Here is a 27,348-nt window from a genome sequence, read left to right as displayed (position 1 = left end):
CGCTGTAGAAAGGGCACCAGCGTTTCCCTCCCGTGGTCTCACCGTGCTCAGGCTCTGCGCTCTGCTGTGTTGGCCCTGTGGCTCCTTTGCTGTCCCGAGGCCTGGCCTGCATGATTTCCCAGCCCCCTCCCCAAGTTCTCCCGGACCCTCACCCCCACCCCTGACTCTTCTCGACCCCTGCTCTTCCTGGGACGTGGAGGGGAGGCTCCCATTCTTTTCTCTTGGGCCAGAGTTATTCATATCCAGGAACTATGATTGAGGAAAGGCAATTCCCATCAGTTACCATACAACCCATGAAGATTTGAGTCCAAAGACCCTTCAAGCCCAGGGCTCTACTTCCTTGGAAGGAAGCAGAAGATGTTATGTGGAAAAATGAGGGGATCTCTTCCAGGTTCAGAAATTTCCTCTGTTTGCTTGTTGAGATGAATCAAACGTGCAGACAACAGACATAAGCAGTGTGTGTAGAGACTTCTTGGGTCTCTACGTTTCAGTGGCCCCTCCTTACATAAGACATGACCCAGAACAGCAAGCCTGCCTCAGTCCCATAGGGTTCCTAAGCCTTTCATTTTCTGAGTTACCTATTAGTGGTGTATCTTTTTCTTTTACAGAGAAAATTCAGCCTCCACTTCCACAAACGGCGAGGTCAGCTTCTAGTTCAACCATCAATCTAGTGGTGAGCGCAGAACGGCTGGCTGGGAGTAAAACAGGTGAGCTGTGAAACTATCAGGTCCACTGCAGCACTAAGAAAGCATTCTTCTGAACAGTTTAATCTGCTGGGGTTCTAATTCTCAGACCAGGAGTGACTTGTATGGAGAAAGTTTCAAAGTGGCTCTGTGTGGCCCCTCCTGGGCTTATTCTGCACATTCCAAGTTGCCTGTCCCCAGGATCTTAGAAAAAGTTGAATGAGGGCTGCTTTGGGGGCCGTAGCCAGGAACTCATGTGTCCCTTAGTCATTTCCCTGGTGCCTCATCTTGGGACTCGAGTTGATTTGTGGTCTGTGATGCAACGAAGCATAGGATTTCATCCACTTGGTGATTTAATCTAATAAAAAACTGCTTAGAAGAATACAAGACAATTCAGACTGGAATCCATGAAATAAATGGGTTTGGAAGTGACCCATGGGATCAATGTTCTGGTCCCAATTTCCTAAGCACACACCCTGGCTTAGTCTAGCCTGCCATTCTCTATGTGTCTGAGCCCAAGCATGTGCACATTTTATGCGAAATCCATGATGAGTTAGACGTGTTTCTGGAAGTGACAGCTATGACTTGCTTTTGTCCTGGGCAGTGGAACTCTGGGGGACCCGTAAACTCTCCTTCAGGGGAACATGTGCTATGATTGTTCATCTGTGGGAAACTGGTTATTGAAATAGCCGATATGCTTTGCTTAAGAGGAATTCTGCAAAAGATATTGGTACTAATTCCACAGTCAAGGGTATTTAGATGTCTTATTGGTTCACAGACCCCAAAGCAAAGGGTTTCCACTAATTATAGGGACAGTTCATTAGTTTTTGATATATTGGCCACAGTCAGGAGAAGGAAGGCATATCTCTTTACATTGTTAATTTCTGTAACGGATTATGACAAAAGCCATATATCGGGTGCCCAGCTGCTTTCCTACAGTGCTAGATTTAAAAGCAGCTGTGCTTTCTCAATATGCCCTGCATTGTCAGAAGCAGCAACAAGTTATTTTTTGAGCTGTTGGCAAGGATTCCCTGTTTTACTCTTTCCAGTTTAAGTTTTAAAGTGACCCTTGTTTCTCCACCTCATCCTTTTTGTAGAGTTTGCATCGTATCTCATCTGTGTTTAAATGAAATTGGGTGGTTTCCGACTCCACACACCCATCTCTTTGGGGCCACTTGGAAATACAGGGCTCTCGATTCTTTTAGTTGTTTCTAGAGGGAATCTTCTCTATTACTAGAATAGTATTTTTTTTAACATCTTTACTGGAGTATAATTGCTTTACAATGTTGTGTTAGTTGCTGCTGTATAACAAAGTGAATCAGCTATACATATACATATATCCCCATATCCCCTCCCTCTTGCGTCTCCCTCCCACCCTCCTTATCCCACCCCTCTAGGTGGTCACAAAGCACCAAGCTGATCTCCCTGTGCTATGCTGCTGCTTCCAACTAGCTATCTATTTTACATTTGGTAGTGTGTATGTGTCAATGCCACTCTCTCACTTTGTTCCAGCTTAACCTTCCCCCTTCCCGTGTCCTCAAGTCCATTCCCTATATCTGCGTCTGTATTGCTGTCCAGCCCCTAGGTTCATCAGAACAGTTTTTTTTTTTTAGATTCCATATATATGTGTTAGCATACGATATTTGTTTTTCTCTTTCTGACTTACTTCACTCTGTATGACAGACTCTAGGTCCATCCACCTCACTACAAATAACTCAATTTCGTTTCTTTTTATGGCTGAGTAATATTCCATTGTATACATGTGCCACATCTTCTTTATCCATTCATCTGTCGATGGACACTTAGGTTGCTTCCATGTCCTGGCTATTGTGAATAGTGTTGCAATGAACATTGTGGTACATGACTGTTTTTCAATTATGGTTTTCTCAGGGTATATGCCCAGTAGTGGGATTGCTGGGTCATCTGGTAGTTCTATTTTTAGTTTTTTAAGGAACCTCCATACTGTTCTCCATAGTGTCTGGAATAGTATTTTATTCCATTGATGGACTTTCCCTGTGTCCGTGTATACATGGTATATCTATATCTGTACATCTACATTTATCTATCTATCTATCTATCTATCTATCTATTTATCTATCTATCTATCATCTCTTTATTCATCCACAACCCATACTGACATGTGGCATCAGGAGTTACTAGAAAGAAGACGATGAGTCAATGCAGGAATTTTGAAACTATTACGTACAGAGATGTGTGATAAGGGTCAAAAAACCAACTACTTATAGAGCTGCAAAATGTTTTAAAATAGTTTACTTTTATTTTTTTATTTTTTTATTTTTTAAAATAGTTTACTTTTAGAAACAAGTTTAAGAATTGGTCTTTGTTAGAGACAGCCATGTGTTTTTCAGACTCCTTTTGCCTTTCCAATGGAAAGATTGACAGAAAAACAAGAAATTCTCTCCTCTTGACATAAATTTATGGGAACAATTCAAGAATTCGTGGTAGATTGGGTAATTAAGTTTTAACTTAAGAGTTGTATAAAAAGATTTTATAAAAACTTTTAATGCTATGATTTGTAACTCAAACTAAAAAAATGGCAGTAAGGATGTGGCATGGTGGTTTGGGATGGAGAAGAAAACAAGTCTCAACCCCTTTAATTTCTTTTTTTTTTAATTTAAGTATAGTCAATTTACAATGTTGTGTTAGTTTCTGGTGTACAGCAAAGTGACTCAGTTATACATATATATATATATATTTTCATATTCTTTTCCATTATGGGTTATTACAGGATATTGAATATAGTTCCCTGTGCTATACAGAAGGACTTCGCTGTTTATCTATTTTGTATATAGTAGTTTGTATCTGCTAATCCCAAACTCCTAATTTATCCCTCCCCTGCCCGTTTTCCCCTTTGGTACCCGTAGGTTTGTTTTCTATGTCTGTCAGTGAGTCTGTTTCTGTTTTGTAAATAAGTTCATTTGTGTCATATTTTAGATTCCACATATAAGTGATATCATAGGGTATTTGTATTTCTCTGACTTACTTCACTTAGTACGATAATCTCCAGGTCCATCCATGTTGCTGCACATGGCATTATTTCATTCTTTTTTATGGCTGAGTAGTATTCCATTATATATATGTACCACATCTTCCTTATCTATTCTTCTGTTGATGGACACTTAGGTTGCTTCCATGTCTTGGCTATTGTAAATAGTGCTGCTATGAACATGGGTGCATGTATCTTTTCTAATTAGAGTTTTCTCAACTCCTTTGATTTCTGCTCATAATCAAGGGACAATGGATACGCCTTTGTCCCCTGCACTGGGGGTTCCCTGCAGGCCCTAGCGCACCCCAGCTACCTTCCTGAGTCACCTCCCAACATGATGCTTGAGCTCAGAGAAGCCACAATGGACCTACTAGGTCCACCAAAGATATGGGTCAGGACAGATGACATTCTGACTTCAAAGTCCCTGAAATCTGTGCATATTATTTGCCACTTGCTGGTAACTTCACCCCTCACAGAGTGTGGGAAAAGTAAAACTTCTAGCAAATTCAGTGCTTCACTGAGAGAAAATGATTAGGAATAAATTACACAGTGAGATTTGGGGATGTTTTTGGTTCTCTTATGTATGGTCCAGAGGGGATAAGAATATATAAACAGTGTTGAGTTAATATAAACAACACAATCTTTGAACAAGAATCTGGCTGGGCTGTCTTGTTTTTTAAGACTGAGTCACAGATTCAGACGTACGAAGGTGTTTTCAATCTAGACCTTCAACACTTAGGTCTCCTCTCTTCATGTGACAGACAGAAAAGAGATTTTGAGACTGGGGCTTTTGTGTCCTTCAAGGCGATGGGTGGTAGTTAGATACAAATGAGTCCAAAACCTTTCTCCTTCCTTCTGATCAGTACAGAGCCCTCAAACCCAGGACTTGAATGTTCTTTCACCCTTTCACCTGTGTGTGCGCACACACGTGTGTGTATTTCCCCCCTAGTGATTCAAGTCAGCCTGAAAATATAAATTACTTGCTCTTCTTTTTTTTTTAATTTTTGTTTATTTAATTAATTAATTTATTTTTATTTTTGGCTGCGTCGGGTCTTAGTTGTGGCACGGGGGCTTCTCTCTAGTTGAGGCGTGTGGGCTCAGTAATTGTGGCGGCACGTGGGATCTTAGTTCCCCGACCAGGGATCAAACCTGTGGAAGGTGGATTCTTAACCACTGGACCACCAGGGAAGTCCCTTACTTGCTCTTCTTAAGAACAAGTTTCTGCATAATTCATCTCTAGCCTTCAAGTAACAAAACAGCGCTTTGAAAAAAAGAAAAACCCAGCACTTTGCCTAGAGAAGTCGCTTAATAAACATTTGCTAAATGAACATATGTAGGTGTACACACACACACCATTTTGAAAGCTCTTCTTGAATGAAATTAATTGGATATTTACTTTAAAATGTATAAATTGAAAATGGGTAAACAGAATTAGGAGATGAAAGCTTGTTTCCCCTCTTCCCTCCCAACCCCTCCCCCATATAATCAAGACATCTTAGAAATTTTTTCCAGGGGGTGAAACATTTTAATATAGTCATATTTTTGCAGATAGAAAAAGGAGTAACAACAAATCATTGTTTATAAGAAACTTTAAAAAATATACTAACGATATTATTCCTCAGTAGTTTCATGTATATTTCACATCTAAATATCAATTGCCACAATATGCATTATTTCTCCAAAGATGTATTTTCTAGACAATTCAGGCAAAAATAAGTTTTAAAACTAGCTTTTATATGTGGATGTGAATGCAGTTTAATTCCAGCACCAGTTCATTACAGTTCATCTCTGTAAGCACAAACACTGTTTGTGCTTACAGAGATGTGTTCCTTTCTTAGTTTTAAATGCTAGATACTATTTTTGTTTTTTGGCCTCGGCACGCGGCTTGCGGGATCTTAGTCCCCCAACCAGGGATTGAACCTGGACCCACAGCAGTGAAAGCGCCGAGTCCTAACCACTGGACTGCCAGGAAATTCCCTAGACACTTCTCTTTGCTTTTTTACCTCTATGAATAAAAGATTTACTGGATTTTGATTCTGTCTTTAGGAACTGAATTTTGTCATAGTTTACCACTTGGGGTTTAGGAAACATGGTGACCAGTGTTTGAATCTATGCAGGAATTTGTGGGCAAAAATCCTGTGAAATGAAAAGGTCTTTGGTTCATGGCATCCAATGAGGGGGGAGAAGATTGAGCAGTACTAATATTTGAGTTTTCATATGTTAATATTTGCCCCTTTTGAAATTCACATTTAATAGGTACTTCTTTACCAGAAATTTGACACAGGCATGTAATGGGAGGCTAGCCTAGTGAGGGGATTCTTTGTCCCCCAGCTGAGGCCTGGCCCTGTGTCACACGGAGTGTGAGGTGTGGCAGTAAGGCCTCAGCTTGAGATAAAGGTTGATTACAACAGCAAACCAATAGCATCATTACTAACCATTCAGGATTCCAGACTTTGCAATACTACATGATTCCATTTTAAATGGTTAATACTTGTATTTTCCTCAACAAAACAAGCCCTGCAAAAAGAAAAATCCCACCCCACTTTTTGCTTTCCTCAGCACCTAAGGGAATCACACCCACTTTTCTGAGATACATTTGCTGCCTGAAAATGGCAGTTAGCAGCAATTAAACAAATCTTTCAGTGCTTATCACTGTGCATTGACTGTGCTAGGCATTTTTGCAGTATGTTTTGTGACTGCTAGTTTTGAGGATGTTGTGTTGTTGCTAATGTTGGTTTTAGGTTTTTGTTACCATCTCTCTCATCCTCCTTCTCATTTTTGGCCAAAGAAGACTTGGATGAATATTTTACATGCATATGATTAGTAAAGCTAAGACTCTGAAGTTTCTAAACAGCAAAAAAAACAAACAAAAAAAAAACAAAAAAACTAACTCAGAAAATTTACTTTTTACAATATTAAAGAATGAATCCTAAATTATTGGCCCACCCATGTGTGAAGAAATGTTTCAATGCAGAAGAGAATAAAAATAACTAACACAACGTGTAACATTCTTTTTTACTTACCCTAGAAATTAGCAATCTGTAGAAATGACCATATTTTGTCTGATCAGTCATTCCTGGGTCAGTTACACAGCTCGGAAGGAAATAAGTTCACCAATGTTTTACTTACTTTATCGATTCTAAGATGTACAATTTTCCCCATTGTAGTACCTCTGAAATTGAAATGTGACTTGAAGTTGATGACATGTCATGGCTTATTGGCAGCATTTTCTCTTACTTAGTGGATTATAAAACAATAGTACATTATAAAATTAAGATATCTTAGATTTGATGAAATCCAGTATTTGCTTGGCTGTGTTCCACCATGAATATACAGCATTGGCTGCCACAAAATGATGTGATGGGGCAAATATATGACTTCATGTTGATAATAATTTAAAGAACTAACTTAACCCCACAAGTTGAGGTACATTAAATGGCTACAAATGTTTTCTCTACTTTGAAGAGACATAGCCATCTTCAAGGCTGTGTGTTTATTGCTGCATGAGAATGTAGCTAAGTCAGCTACCATGTTTGGGTTATGACGGGTCTCCAAGGGCATTTGGTATTTTTTTACTGTGAAGTATAAAAGTCTTATGAAATAAAACTCTATTGGTCAAGACCTGAAACTACATTTAAAATGCAACTACAGCTACATTTAAAATAAAGTTAAAAGTACAAAAAAAGTTTCTTTGGTATCTTTTGAGCCAATCCACACTCAAAATGTAGACATAGGAAAGTTTTATTCATTCCTGCCAATTGTATCTGCTTCAGAGGTTTGGAAGCACTTTATATCATGTCAACAATGTCTGATCCTAAGGCAATTAAACCTTCTTCTTGTTTTGAAACCATTAAACTAATGAGGAACATATTTACACATATTCACAACTGCAGCCTAAACTCTTTCCTCTCTTCTCAGCTCCCACGATTTTGCTTAAGAAAGAACTTAAATACTGATAACTTGCTGGTTTGGAAAATGTCAAATTGATGCCTTTAAAAATGCTGCTTTGAAACAGAGACACAGACATAGAGAATAAACGTATGGACACCAAGGGGGGAAAGGGGGTGGGTGGGATGAACTGGGAGATTGGGATTGACATATATACACTAACTAATATGTGTAAAATAGATAACATTGAGAACCTACTACATAGCACAGGGAACTCCACTTCGCTGTACAGTAGAAACTAACACAACGTTGTAAAACTACTATACCCCAATTAAAAAAAGAAGTTTAAAGAAATAAATAATGAATGATAATTTTAGAATCACAGAACTAAAAAAAATATGCTGCTTTTAGACACTATACAAATCTCAACTGATAAAAAAGGCAAGATTTTCCATTTCAACATGTTTTTGGTTTCAAACACTTTTTCTAGTAATAAAATAATAGATATTCATTGTGAAGAATTCAGAACATATAGAAAAATGTAAGAAAAATATGATTCCCATAATCAAAGTATTGATGGCCATTTATGACCACCATTTAATGATCCAATGCATATCTTTCCTGTTTTTTTCCCATGAATATTACATGTGCACACACACATGTCTTTATTACAAAAGTAGGCTGTGTTTCTTTGGGTGCCTTCCACCCCATGGCTGTTGTTCCAGAATGTAGGTTGGCTCCTGTGGTTTCTGTGAACATGGGATTCCTTGGACAGGGCTTTTCCAGACATCACACTTACAGTAGTTTCCTCTCATATTTGGAAGCTCACTGAAGACCAGTAACCGTTGACTATTTCACCAGGAAGTTTCACCAGATGGGGATCTGAATCAGGCAGCCTTTCAAGTCTCTCTTTTAAAATGAAACTTATTATTATTATTATTTATAAATTTACTTATTTATTTTTGGCTGCGTTGGGTCTTCGTTGCTGCGCGCGGGCTTTCTCTAGTTGCGGCGAGCGGGGGCTACTCTTTGTTGCAGTGTGCGGGCTTCTCATTGCAGTGGCTTCTGTTGTTTTGGAGCACTGGCTCTAGGAACGCGGGCTTCAGTAGTTGTGGCGCACCGGCTTAGTTGCTCCGCGGCATATGGGATCTCCCTGGACCAGGGCTCGAACCAGTGTCCCCTGCGTTGGCAGGCAGGTTCTTAACCACTGCGCCACCAGGGAAGCCCTAAACTGAAACTTATTAAAAAAATAAAAAAATAAAAAATAAATAAAATGAAACTTATTTACATTGTTATTCTAGGCAAAAGTGAACCAGGAAAGGTTGGTGATAATTTTCACTCCCCATGGTCTCTTAGGCTCTGGTTGGGTTCTCAGTATGAGGAGGAGAAAATCAATGAATGTGTAGCCAGACACGTCTCTTGGATCAAGGACCCCAGGCTCCCCCAGGGCTGGGCCCCAAGGGGAAAACTCTTTCTGGAGGGAAACATAAATAGCTGTCATGTAAAAAGACTTGTTCTACGGAAAAACTCAATGAGCTCCAACCATCCTTCTTCGGACTATAGGACATTTTAATTTTGTAGACTTTGAAACCGTTGTTTTAGCATATGTAGGCATAGCTTGGGTGAGCCCAGCCTGCATGGGTCTCAGAAATCAAATGATGGGAGTTTAAAACTTTCTCTTCTTAAGAACATAAAACCTCCCATTTTGATGCTTTAAAAATGGAGGGGCTTCCCTGGTGGCGCAGTGGTTGAGAGTCTGCCTGCCAATGCAGGCGACGCGGGTTCGAGCCCTGGTCTGGGAAGATCCCACATGCCATGGAGCAACTGGGCCCGTGAGCCACAACTACTGAGCCTGCGCGTCTGGAGCCTGTGCTCCGCAACAAGAGAGGCCACGATAGTGAGAGGCCCGCGCACCGTGATGAAGAGTGGCCCCCGCTTGCCGCAACTAGAGAAAGCCCTCACACAGAAACGGAGACCCAACACAGCCATAAATAAATAAATAAATAAATAAATAAAATAAAATAAAATAAAATAAAATAAAATGGAGAACCCCAGGCTTTTGTCTTTGCATAAAGTTGAGGCCCACATTAACATATTTCTCTTGGTTCTCCAAGAATTTACGTGTCCAGAGTAGTAGCGTCCTTATATTGCATTAGTGAACCTTAAAGGTCTTGGCAGTGACTCCTGCTGGAATAAAGGAGGTAGAATGCAAGAGCCGTAGTTTGGTACCGGAGGCTGAAGGTGAAAGTCAAGGGAAGTTGGAAAAGCCAGTTGGTCAGGGAGCAGTGTCCTGCTGCTGGGCTGCCTCCAGGCTGGGTATCCTTGGGTCTGGGGAGACTTCTGTTGCTTCAGAAGAGCACAGGGGAGTAGGACCCAAAGCGCTAAACAGAGATGGCCAGGACTGGGTGCACCTGGAACAAAGTGGAAGCAACCTGGGCCACTGGGGGATGCTCTGGGGAAGAAAGGGGAGGGGATGAGGCGACCATTTGGCCAGGTTCCCGTGCTGACAGGGGCCCCACCGGTAAACAAGGGATGTGTGTTGGTGCTTGAATGATCTTGCCTTGCTCAGTCCCCTCGTTCCTTCACACCAGGCCTTCTCCTCTAGCGTTGGCACATCTGAGAGGAAGAAAGTTGTTTTTGTAAGTTGTCATCATTTTATCCTGGCCTCATTTGGGTCTTCAAAAGCTCTTGGTAGCACTGCTGGCCTTCTGGGCCTCTGAAAGTGTCTGCAACTCGGAGATGCTGTAGGTGTGGGGTCACCTTCCTCCTGGAGGCGGGGGTGACAGCCTCCCCAGAGCCACCAGGTAGCGTCTTAGACCAATTCTGAGCCTCAGTCCTGTGCCTGGAAGTCTGGTCCATTATGGTTGACCTGAGCTTTGGTTTTCGACCTGAAGACCTAGATTTTCCTTTTACTTCTTGGTACCAACCATCCCTGAAGATGCCTACCACCCCTGCCATCCATGGAGCTGGGGGAAAGGCCCCAGGAAATGTCAGCCCTGTGTGGGGAGGGCCAGTGATTCACGGGTGTTAGTTACGCACGTAGACATGTAACATTGTCCACTCCAGGGGTTTGTTTTACGTTTTTCAAACTTTCAGATAACAGTTGATATTAATGTTTCTCTTTTCCAGCCAGATCTAAAGTTTGCCAGAAAACACTGTAAACAGAAGTTTTACTGTGTGTGAACTGTAAACTTTTCTTTCTCTCCAGGCGTGGTGGAGAACGTAGCTTTTACTCTGCAGCTGGGCTGCATCAGAAGCATGCATTTAAAACATAAACTTCCTTAACTGGAAAAATAATGCTTCTCTGTCTTCAAAATAGCTTTGCTATGTGACATTTTTGCTTCTGTGAATTTTGCATCAGTGTTAGCACTTCTTCTGGCTTGTTAAATTTGACTGGTCACAAAGGTAGTAGCTGCACACACACAGACACAACACATGTGTGCATATACACACATTTTAAAAATTTTATTTATTTATTTATTTTTGGCTGCATTGGGCCTTCGTTGCTGTGTGCGGGCTTTCTCTAGTTGCGACAAGCGGGGGCTACTCTTCGCTGTGGTGCGTGGGCTCTAGGCACTCGGGCTTCAGTAGTTGTGGCACGTGGGCTCAGTAGTTGTGGCTCGCGGGCTCTAGAGCGCAGGCTCAGTAGATGTGGCGCACGGGCTTAGTTGCTCCGCGGCATGTGGGATCTTCCCAGACCAGGGCTTGAACCCGTGTCCCCTGCATTGGCAGGTGGATTCTTGACCACTGTGCCTGCAGGGAAGTCCCTACACACATATTCATAAAGGATTTTCTTTTTGCACTTTGACTTTTGTTTTTAATCTACCTGGCTTGTAGTGAAATGGAGAGTCTTGTTTTTGAATGACATTCTGACAGAACTTAATTGCTATTTTGCCAAGGAGTAGAAAACTCCAAGGTTTTAAAATTAGGTTTCTTCTCCGGGGGTTGAGCATTGAAAGAACTGGAGACTAAGTGACCCAGTGACTGGAAAGGGGAAAACACCGTTCATTTAATCTGAAATCATCCAATAATAATTACCAACATTTGGGATTCCAAGTGTAGTTTATGAAGTCCTTTCATCGATAAGATTGTATTTATTGCTCTCAGATCTGTAGGTGATTATTATTATGTCCATTTGACAGTAAGGAAACTGAAGCTTGGGGAGGTAAAGGAAGTTTTCCTCCTGGAAACTCTTCTGTTTTCTCTCTCTGACAGCACTGTGATGAGACCTTCAGCCCCTCACTCTGGGAGCACAGTAACTTACACATTCTCATTAACCCTCTTTCCCCATCTTGTTCTTCAAGATATATGTAAGTTGCCAAAAGAAGAAGGAACTTGCAGGGACTTTATATTAAAATGGTACTATGATTCCGTTACTGAAAGCTGCGCCAGATTCTGGTACGGAGGTTGTGGTGGAAATGAAAACAGATTTGATTCGCAAGATGAATGTGAAAAGGTTTGCCCTCCTGGTAAGTGATTCTTCTTTTGTGTTGGTGGTTTTTGCAGGTAAGGGATCCAGGCCAATAATTCACCTTTTAAAGATATTTGAATGATAATGATGATGATAGATTTGAAAAAGAAGATAAATTGGATTTTCAGATGAGGAAAGTGTACAAATAAAACACGTGGGGTTAATTTTCTGAGTTATTATGGTTTCCTAAAAACATACTTGTATACTTGTATTTTTGCCAATGAAGAAACATATGGTGGACCACTCCTCACCCTTCAGAAATATTACTAAGTTTCTGTTATTCATAAAATATTGTAACAGACATGGTTATTAGGAAAATAATATAATGAACAATTAATAATAACTGCTATATAGTCTATTCATCTTTAAATAATCTTGCTTCCTCTAAATAATAATGTTGACCGCCAGGCCATGCAATAACTCCATTATGCTGGGCAACGTGATTGGTAATAAAATCAGAGCAGCTATACAGAGAGTCTGGGGCCAGTGCAGAATGGGAGCCCTGGGTTTGCTTAAAGGCCAGGCAAGTGATGCCAGGGGAGAGAAAGGGCTCAGATGGCACAGAGAGCCCCAAACCCCAGGCCAAGAAGCTCCAGGGGAGCCACTGAAGGAAGTGAACTGAAAAGTGAGATTGGTGATGGAAGCCAGAGGCCATGGGTATTTTCATGAGAAATACAGTGTCCTTTTGGGTCAGTAATGTGACTTTCCCCCTCCTCTTCCTTTCCACCCTCACCCGCCTCCCAGTGCTTATCAAGCCCGGAGTCATTGCTGCGATTGGGACCTAAGCGTGGCCGACCAGTGACACATACCTCTTGAAGAAGAAGGAGTCAGCCATCGCCAGTCATCTTTGTAGAAGCTCTGGGTATAGATTCCCTTGCACTGTACCATTTCATGCTTTGATTTACACTCGAACTTGGGAGGAAACGTCTGCTGCATGACCTATCAATATGGTGCTAAATGTGTCTGTGGAGTCAACCCTCTTTGTCTCCGGGCAATTACATCGTATACTTTGAACGTTGTGTAATAGTTATCCACTGCTGGTGTTTATGTGAACATTCCTATAAATTCAAATTCCCTCTGGAGTTTCATGTTATGCCTGTTACAGGCAAGTGTAAGATCTAGAAAATAACCCCCGATTTCACAGCTACTCTATATACTTCTGCTTGGTTCATTTTTTTCCCCTGTTAATTAAGCATGACTTTAGATGGAAAGCCTATGTATGGAGAAAAAACAAGAGTCTAACTTTTCCATTTCCCCCCCAATTTCCTGGATTAGGTTTTGAGCTAATTTCCTTTTTCTAGAGCTTCTAACAAACAATCTAGTTAGAAGGAAGCAAAATCCCCTAATCTTTGTGCACTGTTGTGGGACCAATGCCTTAATTAAAGAATGAAAAGAAAGTCACAATAGAGAAGATTTTTTTGGCATTCCTCTAATGTTGTGTCTGTGTTGTTTTTTTGGGGGGGGGGTTAATTTTAATTTTAAAATTTTTAGGAAATTTATACAAAGAAACTTTTTAATAAAGTATATTGAAAGTGTCGTGGGTTTGGTGTTCTTGGCTGTGTCGTTTCCCTAGCAACTGTTGTCAGAATCACCCCAGGACAGGGGAATTGGAGTCCGTTCAGGCCCACAGTCTTGGGTACCACCCTTTGATTTCCAGTGAAGGGGCAAGGGCGCTCTATCGACAGTGGGAAACCCAGTGGATCCAGCTCTCCATGGCCGGGTGGGTCACGTGCCTTGCTTAGGGCCCCTGGAGTCTTCCTAGTCTTAAGAACCAGGCTGGCTTTCATGCTCTCCTTTAACTTCTAGCTGTGTCCCAGAGATGTGGCCTCCTTCCCTGCCTCTTTAAGATAATTGTTTCCTTGGGGTTCCCTTTGCTCTTGCCTACAGTGGCTGAGAGGTGGGATGTCATTGGCCAAGGACTCCCCAGTCCCCTTTCTGGAGTCTCAAAGATGAAGCATAAAGTTTCTTTTTTCTTTAAAGACCCTTTTGCTCCTGTCTTCAGGAATAACACAAGAAACAAATAAATACATATTTAGGTGGTACCTGAATTCCACTTGGGAAGGAAACTGAATTTGTTGATAAAACACATCTACTCTGACAAGTGCTTCTGGCCGAGCTCTAGGGACCTTGGGCGTGGACAGAACCGTTTTACATAAGATGGGGAAGGATCTGTCAGTCAATCTATTGATCAGAGGGAGGGAGGAGGAGGGAGAGGGTGTGTAGAGCCATGGAGATGGGTGGGGAGAGGCTGGGTAGTCACAGAGACCACTCCTTGTGATTTCCACCCAGATCTTTGGGTGCAATTTCTAAATTCACAAATGCGCTCAAAGCGAGCACATCTGCATAGCAATTGGAGGAAGAACTGAGCTTTGTCCCTGAGTCGGTGTGTCAGAGAATGTAGCCAAAGGCAGAGATGGAAGGAAGATGCTGTGGGCAAAGGACCCCTCTGCTGGAATCTGCAGGAATCTGGGGGAGGACTCAGCACTTCACAATCCAAGACGTTGGGGATTTGAGTTTACCGGCACCTTGTCGGGATGGAGAGAGCCTGGTTGAATATCAGGGCAGCCCGGGGTAGATTGCATGGCTTTGAGGACTCCTGAGAAGCTCTCACAGTCAGGGGGCTCCTGGACCACGTCTGCCCTCTAGGTCATGCTGACTGCCTCCCCACCTTTGAAAGGCCCCCTTTTTAGCATGAGGCCAAGCCAATGGAACTACCAAGAGCCCTGTGATGGTCATGAATTCCTTTCAAACAGGTACTCAGCCTGGGTGGGAAATGTGCCTTCTGTGACTTTCTTAGAGATTTTTCTCTCCAGCCCCACAGGAACAGCCCCCTTCCACAGAAACAGGCCTGCGTGCCTCCCCTCAGGCTGTGGGTGGTCAAGCCAAGTGCATCCCATCCCACTGGAGCAGAGAAACATTTGCAGGGGGATTGGGAAAGGCAGCTTCACTGGTGTAGTGGATGGGACAGTCTGTGTGCATTTGTCCTGGGGCTGCCATAACCAAGTGCCACAATCCAGGTGGCTTAAAACAATAGAAATTTATTCTCTCACAGCTCAGGAGGCTGGAAGTCCAAAATCAAGGTGTTGGCAGTGCCATGCTGCCTCGGAAACCCGTAGGGCAATCCTTCCTTGCTTCTTCCTACTTTCTCATGATTCCTTGACTTGTAGGCATGTGATTGCAATCTCTGCCTGTCTTCACATGGTCATCTTCTTATAAGGACACCAGTCAAACTGGATTAGGGACCCACCCTGCTCTGGTATAACCTCATCTTATCTAACTATATCTGCAACGACCCTATTTCCAAATAAGGTCACATCCTGAGGTCCTGGGGGTTAAGACTTCAGCATATCTTTTGGGGGGGAGGGGCACAATTCAACCCATAACACAGTCTTAGGGTTTCCAATACCAGTTCCAAACTCTGATCTGTCGATCCACTGTTAACAGCAAGGTAGCAGCTGTAGTTAAGAGATTTCAACTGAATGCTGTCACTTCCTCGTTGGCATTGGTTATTGAAACCATCACTACTGGATCTTCAGGCTGGGTCCTATTCATTTCAAAACTTAAATCCCAGATGCTGTGCAGAGCCTTTTCCCTGGAGACCAGCACAGGTACTGGATGATTAGAGTGGAGAAGCCCATGGCTTGTTCCCTCCCACCTTCCTTTTTACTCCCCAAGCCTGTGGAGTTCTGGGCTGGAGCTACTTCCCAGGCTCCAGAGGTGAACTTGGAGCTGACTTTCTGTTGGTTTCTGTTCTCTCCTTGACTCCTTTCCGTGGCAGGGTCCCATGCTGACTCTCTTGGGGTGTATGTCGGTTCTCTGGCGGAACCTGGGGGGCCCGAGCCTGGCAGTTCTGTGCACCTCTTCCTCCCCTCACAGCCCCCTACTGGAGGTCGTCCTCCTCGCAGACCCTCGGGGCTGGTGTCTTTGCGCAGGAGAGCATCCTCTTGGAGAGCAGTGTAAGCCAGTTGGCCCAAGTCCAGCCACCTTCTCGGGTCACTTAATCCATAGGAAACGCTCATGACCTTGCCACATCAATTGTCACATCCCTCTTTCCACTCAACCAGGGGTCAGGGGTCCTGCGGGTTCAGGGGTCAGGAACATGGTCAGTTGAGAGCTGGTCTCCAGCCCCTGACTTGGTGGTGGTGGGAAGGAATGATTCAGACCATCATCTCCAACTCTTGAGTGTTTCTTTGTCTTCAGGGACAGGGTCCAGTGGACGCCCCTTCCTGACGCCGCAGGGAGTGAATCCCTTCCTCCCCACCCCCGCCAGGAGGTGAGGGAAGAGCATGGTCTCTTCATAAGCTCTCGAAAGACCCCCGCAACATCTCCCTTGGCCCTGTCCTACCTCATTAGTGGTTACTGTGCTCTAAGCTGGGGCCCTTGGCCGTCAACTCTGGGAAAACAGGACCCACCAGGCACCCGCCACCAGCCTCGTGTAGGAACTTGATGAGTGACAGCTCTGAGCCCCAGATCTCTAGTGCAGGCTGAACACTGCTTTTCCTCCTGCCCCTCGATTTCTTAGAAGTGAGCCTCGGCACCCCAAGGCACCCCACTAGTGTGTGTGAGTCTGCCTCACCACAAGTTAGTGACTGAAGGCTCCTCGAAGGGATGGGGGAGAAGGCTCATCACATGTCCACGGTTTGACTTCATACACACACCCTTTAACAAGCTGTCTCAGCCCCAAAGTTCCTCTCCCCCAACTGCGACCTCAAGTCTCCCCTCCTCTTCCTTCCCCCTGCTGCTTAAGATTCCCTCCATCCTGGCAGCAGTTTTCAGGTCTTCCCCCCGGTGGGGGCACTTCGACTGGGAAAACCAAAGCCCGAGAGAGGGTGGAATGGTGGGCATCTTGCTTCCTGCACTGTTCACGTGGGGTCGGTTCACCCCATCACATTTACTTTACGTACAGTAAAATGCATCCACTTCTGTGTGCTGCTTGATGAGTTTTGACAAATGAATACACGCACAGAACCCTCACCACACTCATGATGGTCATCATTCCCATAACCCCAGCCAGCAGTGTGCGCAAATGAACAGCATTTAAAGTTATCATGACTTTTCTCCCAGTAAATGTATCCTAAGGAAACAATCGGAGATGCACAGAAATTTATGTTTAAGGATATGGCTTTATTTGCAATGACAAAAATGAATGTGAGATCATCAGAATGGCCAACAAGAAAAGGATGCTTACATATATCCTGCTTCACCAACAAAAGAAAAACATAGCCGTTAATGTGATTGACATATATACACTACTATGTATAAAACAGATAACTAATGAGAACCTACTGTATAGCACAGGGAACTCTGCTCAGTGCTCTGTGGTGACCTAAATGGGAAGGAAAACTAAAAAAGAGGGGATATATGTATACAGATAGCTGATTCACTTTGTTGTACAGCAGAAACTAACACAAAATTGTAAAGCAATTATACTCCAATAAAATTTAATTAAAAAATACATCATGATGCTGGTAAATGGTCGATGCCATTAATCAGTTGATATATATGATATGATGTTAAAAAGATACAAATCTGTATATTTAATATGATAGTTTCATATATATGTGCACATGCACACACATATATTTCCCTTTTGTGAAGGAAAATAACAAAAGCAAATACAACAAAATTTAAGCAGTGGTTGTTTCTGGCGTGGTGATTTAAACGTTCTTTCAATGTTCCTACACTTAAATTTGTTTTCTAAAATAAACCTGTGTATTACCCTTATCAAACAGTTATTTTCAACTTGAAGATATTTTTATATACGAATTGCACTATTCATAAATTTTAATTGTTTTATAATCCGTGTTGTGTGGATGTACTTAACCACTCATCCGTCCTTCCTTCCTTCCTTCCTTTGTTCCACAAGTGTTTACTGAACATGTGTCATGTGCTAGATCCAGGTCTAGGCACTGGAAATGCAGTTCTGCTGGAACTGACCTACTGGGGGAACCAGACAACACAAAAGCATCTATAAAGCATGAAGACGTGGGGAGAGCTGAGGAGAAAAATAACCGCAGCTGCCTTTCCAGTTCCCTCGGTTTCTTACCCTGCCCTTGTGCAGTTAGCATGTGCTGGTCCCCAGGAAGAGAAAACGTGGACTTCAGGGGAGCTTGAGGGCACACACATCACCTGTGGCCACAGCTTACATCCACACACAGGGATGCTCAGATGTGCAGAATCAAACACCACTGGAGGGAGGGCTGTGGTCCTAGAAACCCCATTTGGCCACCAGACATGTCCCCTACCCAGCTACAGCACTTTCCCTTGCCAGTGTCTAGACCCTAATCTTGAAGTTGCATTTTACCCCAATGTTAGTTATAAAATAGAGTGGAGGAGTCATTAATGGGTTCATTCCACCCCTGCAAAATCAGGCTGATTTTGCATCTCACACTAAGATCCCATTTCCACATAATTCTGCCTTGTTCAATGGACACAATTGGTTACACTAATTCATTTGACACCTGAACACATTGTATGTGTTCCTCTGGGCCTTTAGGATAAAGTGTTGAACAAACCAGACAGGATCCCTGCCCCCGAGGGGCTTACATTCTGCTGATGGGAGACAGAGAGAATGCAAGGACCGTGAAGAAGCAGCAAATGGTGGACGTGCTTTTGCAGGAGGCGGCGAGGCTCTGGGGCAGGGAAGGTGGGGTAGGGGAGGCGGGGCAGGGAAGGCGGGGCAGGGGGCAGGCAGTGCTGTGCTGGGCCAGCCACCACGTTTCAGTAGCGCGATCACCGTGGGCCTCGCTGAGAAGGAGTGTTTGAAAAACACCTGAAGATGGTGAGGGAGGAGCCAAGAGGGAAACTGAGGAGAGAGCTCAGGGCAGATGGGACCCCTACAGCAAAGAATGTTCATCAGATGGAGAAGAAGGCCATGGGCTGGGTTCTGTCAAGTGAGAGCGGGGACCCAGGGGTCGTTGGTGGCCCGGGTCGATCTACCGGCTTTTACTCAGTGACATGGAGCCATCGTTCAGCAGCTCCATCAAGGGACCGACAGGAACGTCCTTGAACTCTACAGGATCCACTAGCTGCTCTGTGTGGACAAGACCTCAGAGCAATGAGGCGGTGACACCAGTGATGGGGTGGTGACATCAGTGGTGAGGCCATGGAAGAAATTCAGGCGAGAGGCGATGGTGACCAAGACCAGAGCAACAGCAAAGGAAATGAAGTGTGGACTCTGGGTACATTTTGGTCTAAAATGTGCAAGAATTGATGTAACATCTGTGTACAGTTTTTTACACATTATTTCCACAAAGGAACTAGAACCAAACAGATGTTAGGTCATCTGTCCTGACTTTGTGTTCAGCAAAGCGTGGTCTGAGTGCACTCCTGACCTGAGACAGCTGTGGACCTCTTTCTGAGACCTGTTCTTTGTCAGACGATGCCACTGTCTCCACGTCCTTGCCTGCACTGTGGCATGCCCCTGACCCGAGGGTCCACCCGGTGCTTTATGGGGCAACCTCGGACAGCTTCCAGCCTGGCTGTGTGCATGGAAGTAGCTTGCCAGAAAAGAACACCTGTTTTGAATTTTGTGAGCAAGAACTAAACTTCCACTGGGGTAATGCACTGAGGTTTTGGGCTGTTCTAGAAGATGGTGGAATCTTAACACAATTTACCTCTACCCAGTAGCAGTTGTGTGTCAGGCACTGTACTAGCTGCTTCACCCACATTATCTCAGGCAGTGCTGTCTGGTAGCGGTCACTATACTAGTTCTTTAGATGATGAAACAGAGGGTCAGAGTGGTCCAGTTCACCCAGTTATGACCTAATGGAGGCTGTATCTGAGAAAGTCACCATGACCCAGAAGCTCTCCCTGAGCTCCCAAATGTGTACTGGTTCCCGTGGGACCCTCACTGCTGTTCCCCAGGGGCTGTTTCCCTGGAAGTTGGATCTAATCTCAAGCTCCGTATCTTCTTGCAGCACAAAGCACGCCCTACCCAGTCCCTTTCTAAGACCTTCTGAAACTCTCAGCGGGCAGAAAGTCCCTCTCTCCTTTCCTTTTCCTTTAACGACAGTTTTCCCATCTCTTTTTCATTATCCGGAGCTGCTCAGGGGAGGACTTAGAAAAGCTAGCCATTCTGGGCTTGTGCCTGGTTCTCCGAGGCCAGGTCATTGAGACATCTGTTTGGACTGTACTATTAGCACATTTCGATCCTTTCATCAGCTTTGCTGGATTTGTGAATATAAGTGCTTTCTACTCCTCCCCCCCACACCCACCCCCTTTACAACTTTCTACATAATTAAAAAAAATCATAAGGAGTGTGAATAGGAGCCAGTCTTTCTATAGGAAGCCAATATCCTGAACCCTCAAGATCAGTTTGATATTTCTACCCCAAGGTGATTCATTTTTAGGGAATGGTTCAGATTTCGCTGCCAAATTTCCCTCGCTGTCAGATTTCCAGCTGGACCTGGCTGTTGGTCAGGTTCTCGGAGTCCAGCCTTCTGGGTGTGGCTTCTGGAGAAATTGGGGTCTGCTGATGGTGCTGAGCTGCTAGGCCCCGGTCCAGGGGCTGCCCAGGGGTCTGCTCCTTCTCCGATTTTAGTTCAGGGTTCTGACCTTTGATGCTGCGTGTGCCTCCTGTCTCTCCCTGGTGCTGAAGTGCTATTCTCAGTGCCATCGGATTCCCAGGGGGTCTTCCTGTTTGTTTGGAGTCAGGACTTCAGAGCTGGACAGTCCTCCAGAGGTCCTGGGGCCCAGCATGAACCAGTTCAGAGATCCCTTTTCACACTATTCCTGATTCTGCGACTCACGTGGCGGGCATAAAATTGCCCAAGAGTGAAACACTGAAGAAGGAGTGTTTAAAAATCCAGTTGTTCCAGCCCAAAGACACCTGGTAGAGGGTAATGGGAAACAAAGAAGGAAGGGTCTCTGTGCATAAGGGTGACAGTTTCCAAGTAAGACTCAACCTGGAAAGTACATAGGATTTTCCTGCCTTAAATCAGAGGTGTCTATGAAAACCTTCAGGCTACTGGTACAAAAAGTCATCTAGTGGAAGGGATTCGGGGAGCTGCAGAGAGAACCAGCCAAGCATGTTTGAATTCAAGAGGAATGCCGAAGTTCCAGTATCTGCACAAATTTTCCAGGAGAGGTTAGACAAAGAAATAGTGAGACAATACAAAAAAACGGGTGGAGCCTCTATATATTCGAGGGAAAAAAAAAGTCTACTTATTTATTTATTTATTAGTTCAAACAAGTTTTTTTTTAAACATCTTTATTGGAGTATAATTGATTTACAATGGTGTGTTAGTTTCTGCTTTATAACAAAGTGAATCAGCTAAACATATACATATATCCCCATATCTCCTCCCTCTTGCGTCTCCCTCCCACCCTCCCTATCCCACCCCTCTAGCTGGTCACAAAGCACCCAGCTGATCTCCCTGTGCTATGCGGCTGCTTCCCACTAGCTATCTATGTTACTTTTGGCAGTGTATATAAGTCTGTGCCACTCTCTCACTTCGTCCCAGCTTACCCTTCCCCCTCCCCGTGTCCTCAAGTCCATTCTCTACATGTGTGTCTTTATTCCTCTCCTGCCCCTAGGTTCTTCAAAACCATTTTTTTTGGTTGTTTTTAGATTCCATATATATGTGTTAGCATACGGTATTTATTTTTCTCTTTCTGACTTACTTCACTCTGTATGACAGACTCTAGGTCCATCCACCTCACTACAAATAACTCAGTTTCACTTCTTTTTATGGCTGAGTAATATTCCATTGTATATATGCGCCACATCTTCTTTATCCATTCATCTGTTGATGGACACTTAGGTTGCTTCCATGTCCTGGCTATTGTAAATAGTACTGCAATGAACACTGTGGTACATGACTCTTTTTGAATTAAGGTTTTCTCAAGATGTATGCCCAGTAGTGGGATTGCTGGGCAGTGTGGTAGTTCTATTTTTAGTTTTTTAAGGAACCTTCATACTGTTCTCCATAGTGGCTGTATCAATTTACATTCCCACCAAGAGTGCAAGAGGGTTCCCTTTTCTCCACACCCTCTCCAGCACTTATTGTCTGTAGATTTTCTGATGATGGCCATTCTGACCGCTGTGAGGTGATACCTCATTGTAGTTTTGATTTGCATTTCTCTAATGATTAGTGACATTGAGCATCCTTTCATTTGTTTGTTGGCAATCTGTATATCTTCTTTGGAGAAATGTCTATTTAGGTCTTATGCCCATTTTTGGATTTGATTGTTTGTTTTTTTGATATTGAGCTGCATGAGGTGCTTGTAAATTTTGGAGATTAACCCTTTGTCAGTTACTTCATTTACAAATATTTTCTCCCATTCTGAGGGTTGTCTTTTCGTCTTGTTTATGGTTTCCTTTGCTGTGCAAAAGCTTTTAAGTTTCATTAGGTCCCATTTGTTTATTTTTGTTTTTATTTCCATTTCTCTAGGAGGTGGGTCAAAAAGGATCTTGCTGTGATTTATGTCAAAGGGTGTTCTGCCTATGTTTTCCTCTAAGAGTTTGATAGTGTCTGGTCTTACATTTAGGTCTTTAATCATTTTGAGTTTATGTTTGGGTATGGTGTTAGGGAGTGTTCTAATTTCATTCTTTTACATGTAGCTGTCCAGTTTTCCCAGCACCACTTATTGAAGAGGTTGTCTTTTCTCCATTGTATATTCTTGCCTCCTTTATCAAAGATAAGGTGACCATATTTGTGTGGGTTTATCTCTGGGTTTTCTATCCTGTTCCATTGATCTATATTTCTGTTTTTGTGCCAGTACCATACCATACCATACTGTCTTGATTCTTGTAGCTTTGTAGTATAGTCTGAAGTCAAGGAGCCTGATTCCTCCAGCTCCGTTTTTCTTTCTCAAGATTACTTTGGCTATTCAGGATCTTTTGTGTTTCCATACAAATTGTGAAATTTTTTGTTCTAGTTCTGTGAAAAATTTTTTGTTCTAGTTCTGTGCCACTGGTAGTTTGATAGGGATTGCATTGAATCTGTAGATTGCTTTGGGTAGTATAGTCATTTTCACAATGCTGATTCTTCCAATCCAAGAACATGGTATATCTCTCCATCTGTTTGTATCATCTTTAATTCCTTTCATCAGTGTCTTATAGTTTTCTGCATACAGGTCTTTTTTCTCCTTAGGTAGGTTTATTCCTAGGTATTTTATTCTTTTTGTTGCAGTGGTAAATGGGAGGGTTTCCTTAATTTATCTTTCAGATTTTTCATCGTTAGTGTATAGGAATGCAAGAGATTTCTGTGCATTAATTTTGTATCCTGCTACTTTACCAAATTCATTGATTAGTTCTAGTCGTTTTCTGGTAGCATCTTTAGGATTCTCTATGTATAGTATCATATCATCTGCAAACAGTGACAGCTTTATTTCTTCTTTTCCAATTTGGATTCCTTTTATTTATTTTTCTTCTCTGATTGCTGTGGCTAAAACTTCCAAAACTATGTTGAATAATAGTGGTGAGAGTGGACAACCTTGTCTTGTTCCTGATCGTAGAGGAAATGGTTTCAGTTTTTCACCACTGAGAACAATGTTGGCTGTGGGTTTGTCATATAAGGCCTTTATTATGCTGAGGTAAGTTCCCTCTATGCCTACTTTCTGGAGGGTTTTTGTCATAAATGGGTGTTGAATTTTGTTGAAATCTTTTTCTGCATCTATTGAGATGATCATATGGTTTTTCTCCTTCAGTTTGTTAATATGGTTTATCACATTGATTGATTTGCGTATATTGAAGAATTCTTGCATTCCTGGGATAAACCCCACTTGATCATGGTGTATGATCCTTTTAATGTGCTGTTGGATTCTGTTTGTTAGTATTTTGTTGACGAGTTTTCATCTATGTTCATCAGTGATCTTGGCCAGTAGTTTACTTTTTTTGAGACATCTTTGTCTGGTATCAGGGTGATGGTGGCTTTGTAGAATGAGTTTGGGTGTGTTCCTTCCTCTGCTATATTTTGGAAGAGTTTGAGAAGGATAGGTGTTAGCTCTTCTCTAAATGTTTGATAGAATTTGCCTGTGAAGCCATCTGGTCCTGGGTTTTTGTTTGTTGGAAGATTTTAAATCACAGTTTCAATTTCAGTGCTTGTGATTGGTCTGTTTATATTTTCTATTTCTTCCTGGTTCAGTCTCAGAACGTTGTGCTTTTCTAAGAATTTGTCCATTTCTTCCAGGTTGTCCATCTTATTGGCATTTAGTTGCTTGTAGTAATCTCTCATGATCCTTTGTATTTCTGCTGTGTCAGTTGTTACTTCTCCTTTTTCATTTCTATTAGAAATGAATTTCAATTCTATTGATTTGAGTCTTCTCCCTTTTTTTCTTGATGAGTCTGGCTAATGGTTTATCAATTTTGTTTATCTTCTCAAAGAACAAGCTTTTAGTTTTATTGATGTTTGCTATTGCTTCTTTCATTTCTTTTTCATTTATTTCTGCTCTGATGTTTATGATTTCTTTCCTTCTGCTGACTTTTGGGTTCTTTTGTTCTTCTTTCTCTAATTGCTTTAGGTGTAAGGTTAGGTTGTTTATTTGAGATTTTTCTTGTTTCTTGAGGTAGGATTGTATTGCTATAAACTTCCTTCTTAGAACTGCTTTTGCTGCATCCCATAGGTTTTGGGTCATTGTGATTTCATTGTCATTTGTTCCTAGGTATTTTTTGATTTCCTCTTTGATTTCTTCAGTGATCTCTTGTTATTTAGTAGTGTATTGTGTAGCCTCCATGTGTTTGTATTTTTTACAGTTTTTTTTCTGTATTTGATATCTAGTCTCATAGCGTTGTGGTTGGAAAAGATACTTGATATGATTTCAATTGTCTTAAATTTACCAAGGTTTGATTTGTGACCCAAGATATGGTCTATCCTGGAGAATGTTCCATGAGCACTTGAGAAGAAAATGTATTCTGTTGTTTTAAGATGGAATGTTCTCTAAATATCATAAGTCCATCTTGTTTAATGTGTCATTTAAGGCTTGTGTTTACATATTTATTTTCATTTTGGATGATCTGTCCATTGATGAAAGTGGGGTGTTAAAGTCCCCTACTATTATTGTGTTACTGTTTATTTCCCATTTTATGGCTGTTAGCATTTGCCTTATGTATTGAGGTGCTCCTATGTTGGGTGCATAAATATTTACAATTGTTATATCTTCTTCTTGGATTGATCCCTTGATCACTATGTAGTGTCCTTCCTTGTCTCTTGTAATAGTCTTTATTTGAAAGTCTATTTTGTCTGATATGAGAATTGCTACTGCAGCTTTCTTTCGATATCCATTTGCATGGAATATCTTTTTCCATCCCCTCACTTTCAATCTGTATGTGTCCCTAGGTCTGAAGTGGGTCTCTTGTAGACAGCATATGTATGGGTCTTGTTTTTGTGTCCATTCAGCCAGTCTATGTCTTTGGGTTGGAGCATTTAATCCATTTACATTTAAGGTAATTATCAATATGTATGTTCCTATTATCATTTTCTTAATTGTTTTGTGTTTGTTATTGTAGGTCTTTTCCTTCTCTTGTGTTTCCTGCCAGAGAAGTTCCTTCAGCGTTTGTTGTAAAGCTGGTTTGGTGGTGCTGAATTCTCTTAACTTTTGCTTATCTGTAAAGGTTGTAATCTCCACCAAATCTGAATGAGATCCTTGCTGGGTGGAGTAATCTTGGTTGTAGGTTCTTCCCTTGCATCACTTTAAATATGTCCTGCCACTCCCTTCTAGCTTGCAGAGTTTCTGCTGAAAAATCAGCTGTTAACCTTATGGGGATTCCCTTGTATGTTATTTGTTGCTTTTCCCTTGCTGCTTTTAATATTTTTTCTTTGTATTTAATTTTTGATAGTTTGATTAATATGTGTCTCGACATGTTTCTCTTTGGATTTATCCTGTATGGTACTCTCTGTGGTTCCTGGACTTGACTATTTCCTTTCCCATGTTAGGGAGGTTTTTGACTATAATCTCTTCAAATATTTTCTCAGACCCTTTCCTTTTCTCTTCTTCTTCAGGGACCCCTATAATTCGAATGTTGGTGCATTTAATATTGTCCCAGAGGTCTCTGAGACTGTCCTGAATTCTTTTCATTCTTTTTTCTTTATTCTGCTCCCTGGCAGTTATATCCACCATATTATCTTCCAGCTCTCTTACCCATTCTTCTGCCTCAGTTATTCTGTTATTAATTCCTTCTAGAGTATTTTTAATTTCAGTAATTGTGTTGTTCATCACTGTTTGTTTGCTCTTTAGTTCTTCTAGATCCTTGTTAAATGTTTCTTGTATTTTCTCCATTCTGTTTCTGAGATTTTGGATCATCTTTACTATCATTACTCTGAATTCTTTTTCAGGCAGGTTGCCTATTTCAACTTCATTTATTTGGTCTTGTAGATTTTTACCTTGCTCCTTCGTCTGTAATATATTTTTTTGTTGGTTCATGTTTTTTTTTTGATGGGTGGTGCTATATTCCTGTGTTACTCGTTGTTTGGCCTGAGATGTCCATCACTGGAGTTTACAGGCAGTTGGATAGAGCTGGGTCTTGGTGCTGAGATGAGGACCTCTGGGATGCCTCATTCTGATTGATATTCTCTGGGGTCTGAGGTTCTCTGTTAGTCCAGTGGTTTAGACTCGGAGCTCCCACCACAGGAGCTTGGGCCCGACCTCCAGCCTGGGAACCAAGATCTCACAAGCTGGTCGCTGGGGGTTCATCCCATCCCCTTAGGTGTCCGTGGTCCCCCACTGGTGCCTGGTACGTGCCTTAGTTGCGAGGAGACGTGAATTCCACATCCTCCTAGTACGCCCTCTTGACTCCGCCCCCTGAAGAGTTGATTTATAAGTTAAAACCCCAAAGGCAAGAGGGAGCCAGGCACAGGGAGACCTGAGGGAGGAGGATTCTGGGCTGGGAGTAGAGCTGGGTCTTCTGAGTCTGACACGTTGAGTCTGGCATGTTGGCGAACGAGCAAGATGGCTAGTGGGGCTGGAGCAGACCGGGGAGGGGTGGTTCGGAATTGCAGTCCTGGTTGGAGAAGACAGAGGACATGGAGAAGAGAGGGTGGGTTTGGACTTATTTTGGGAGCAGAGTCAATAAGAGTTACTTACGAATTAGACAGACAGGGAAGGAAAGGGAGGTAAATGGTTGATGAGATGCCTTTTACTGTGATGAGGGCAAATGAGGGAGAAATGGTGTTTTTGGTGTGCCATTTGCTTCTGTTTAGAAACGGGTGGTAAAAGTCAAGAATTCCCTTCCGTGCGTCGTAATTTGGGATGCCAGCGGAACTTTTTTTTTTTTTTTTTTTTTTTAAACTCGAATGAAACAAGAGTTATCTTTTTTTAAATTTATTTATTTATTTATTTATCTTTGGCTGTGTTGGGTC

The 27,348-nt window shown here is 42.5% G+C and overlaps 1 protein-coding gene across 12 annotated transcripts in view; it reads left to right on the top strand.

The window, feature by feature from the left end:
• The window catches only part of COL6A3 (collagen type VI alpha 3 chain), a 93,692-nt gene extending 80,106 nt beyond the window's left edge, over window positions 1-13,586 (top strand). For all 12 annotated transcript variants that reach the window (XM_057551149.1, XM_057551154.1, XM_057551158.1 and 9 more), the window contains 3 exons: window positions 609-707; window positions 11,883-12,047; window positions 12,794-13,586. In XM_057551149.1, the coding sequence (XP_057407132.1) occupies window positions 609-707; window positions 11,883-12,047; window positions 12,794-12,834 (305 nt within the window). In that variant the 3' untranslated portion in view covers window positions 12,835-13,586. The remainder of the gene's footprint in view (window positions 1-608; window positions 708-11,882; window positions 12,048-12,793) is intronic.
• Window positions 13,587-27,348: the final 13,762 nt, after the last annotated feature.

The sequence above is a fragment of the Balaenoptera acutorostrata genome, chromosome 8 (genome assembly GCF_949987535.1).
Source record: "Balaenoptera acutorostrata chromosome 8, mBalAcu1.1, whole genome shotgun sequence".
In the NCBI taxonomy this organism is placed as follows: domain Eukaryota; kingdom Metazoa; phylum Chordata; class Mammalia; order Artiodactyla; family Balaenopteridae; genus Balaenoptera; species Balaenoptera acutorostrata.
The sequence above is the reverse complement of the archived record's forward strand: the minus strand, read 5'-3'. Positions and strand labels throughout refer to the sequence as shown.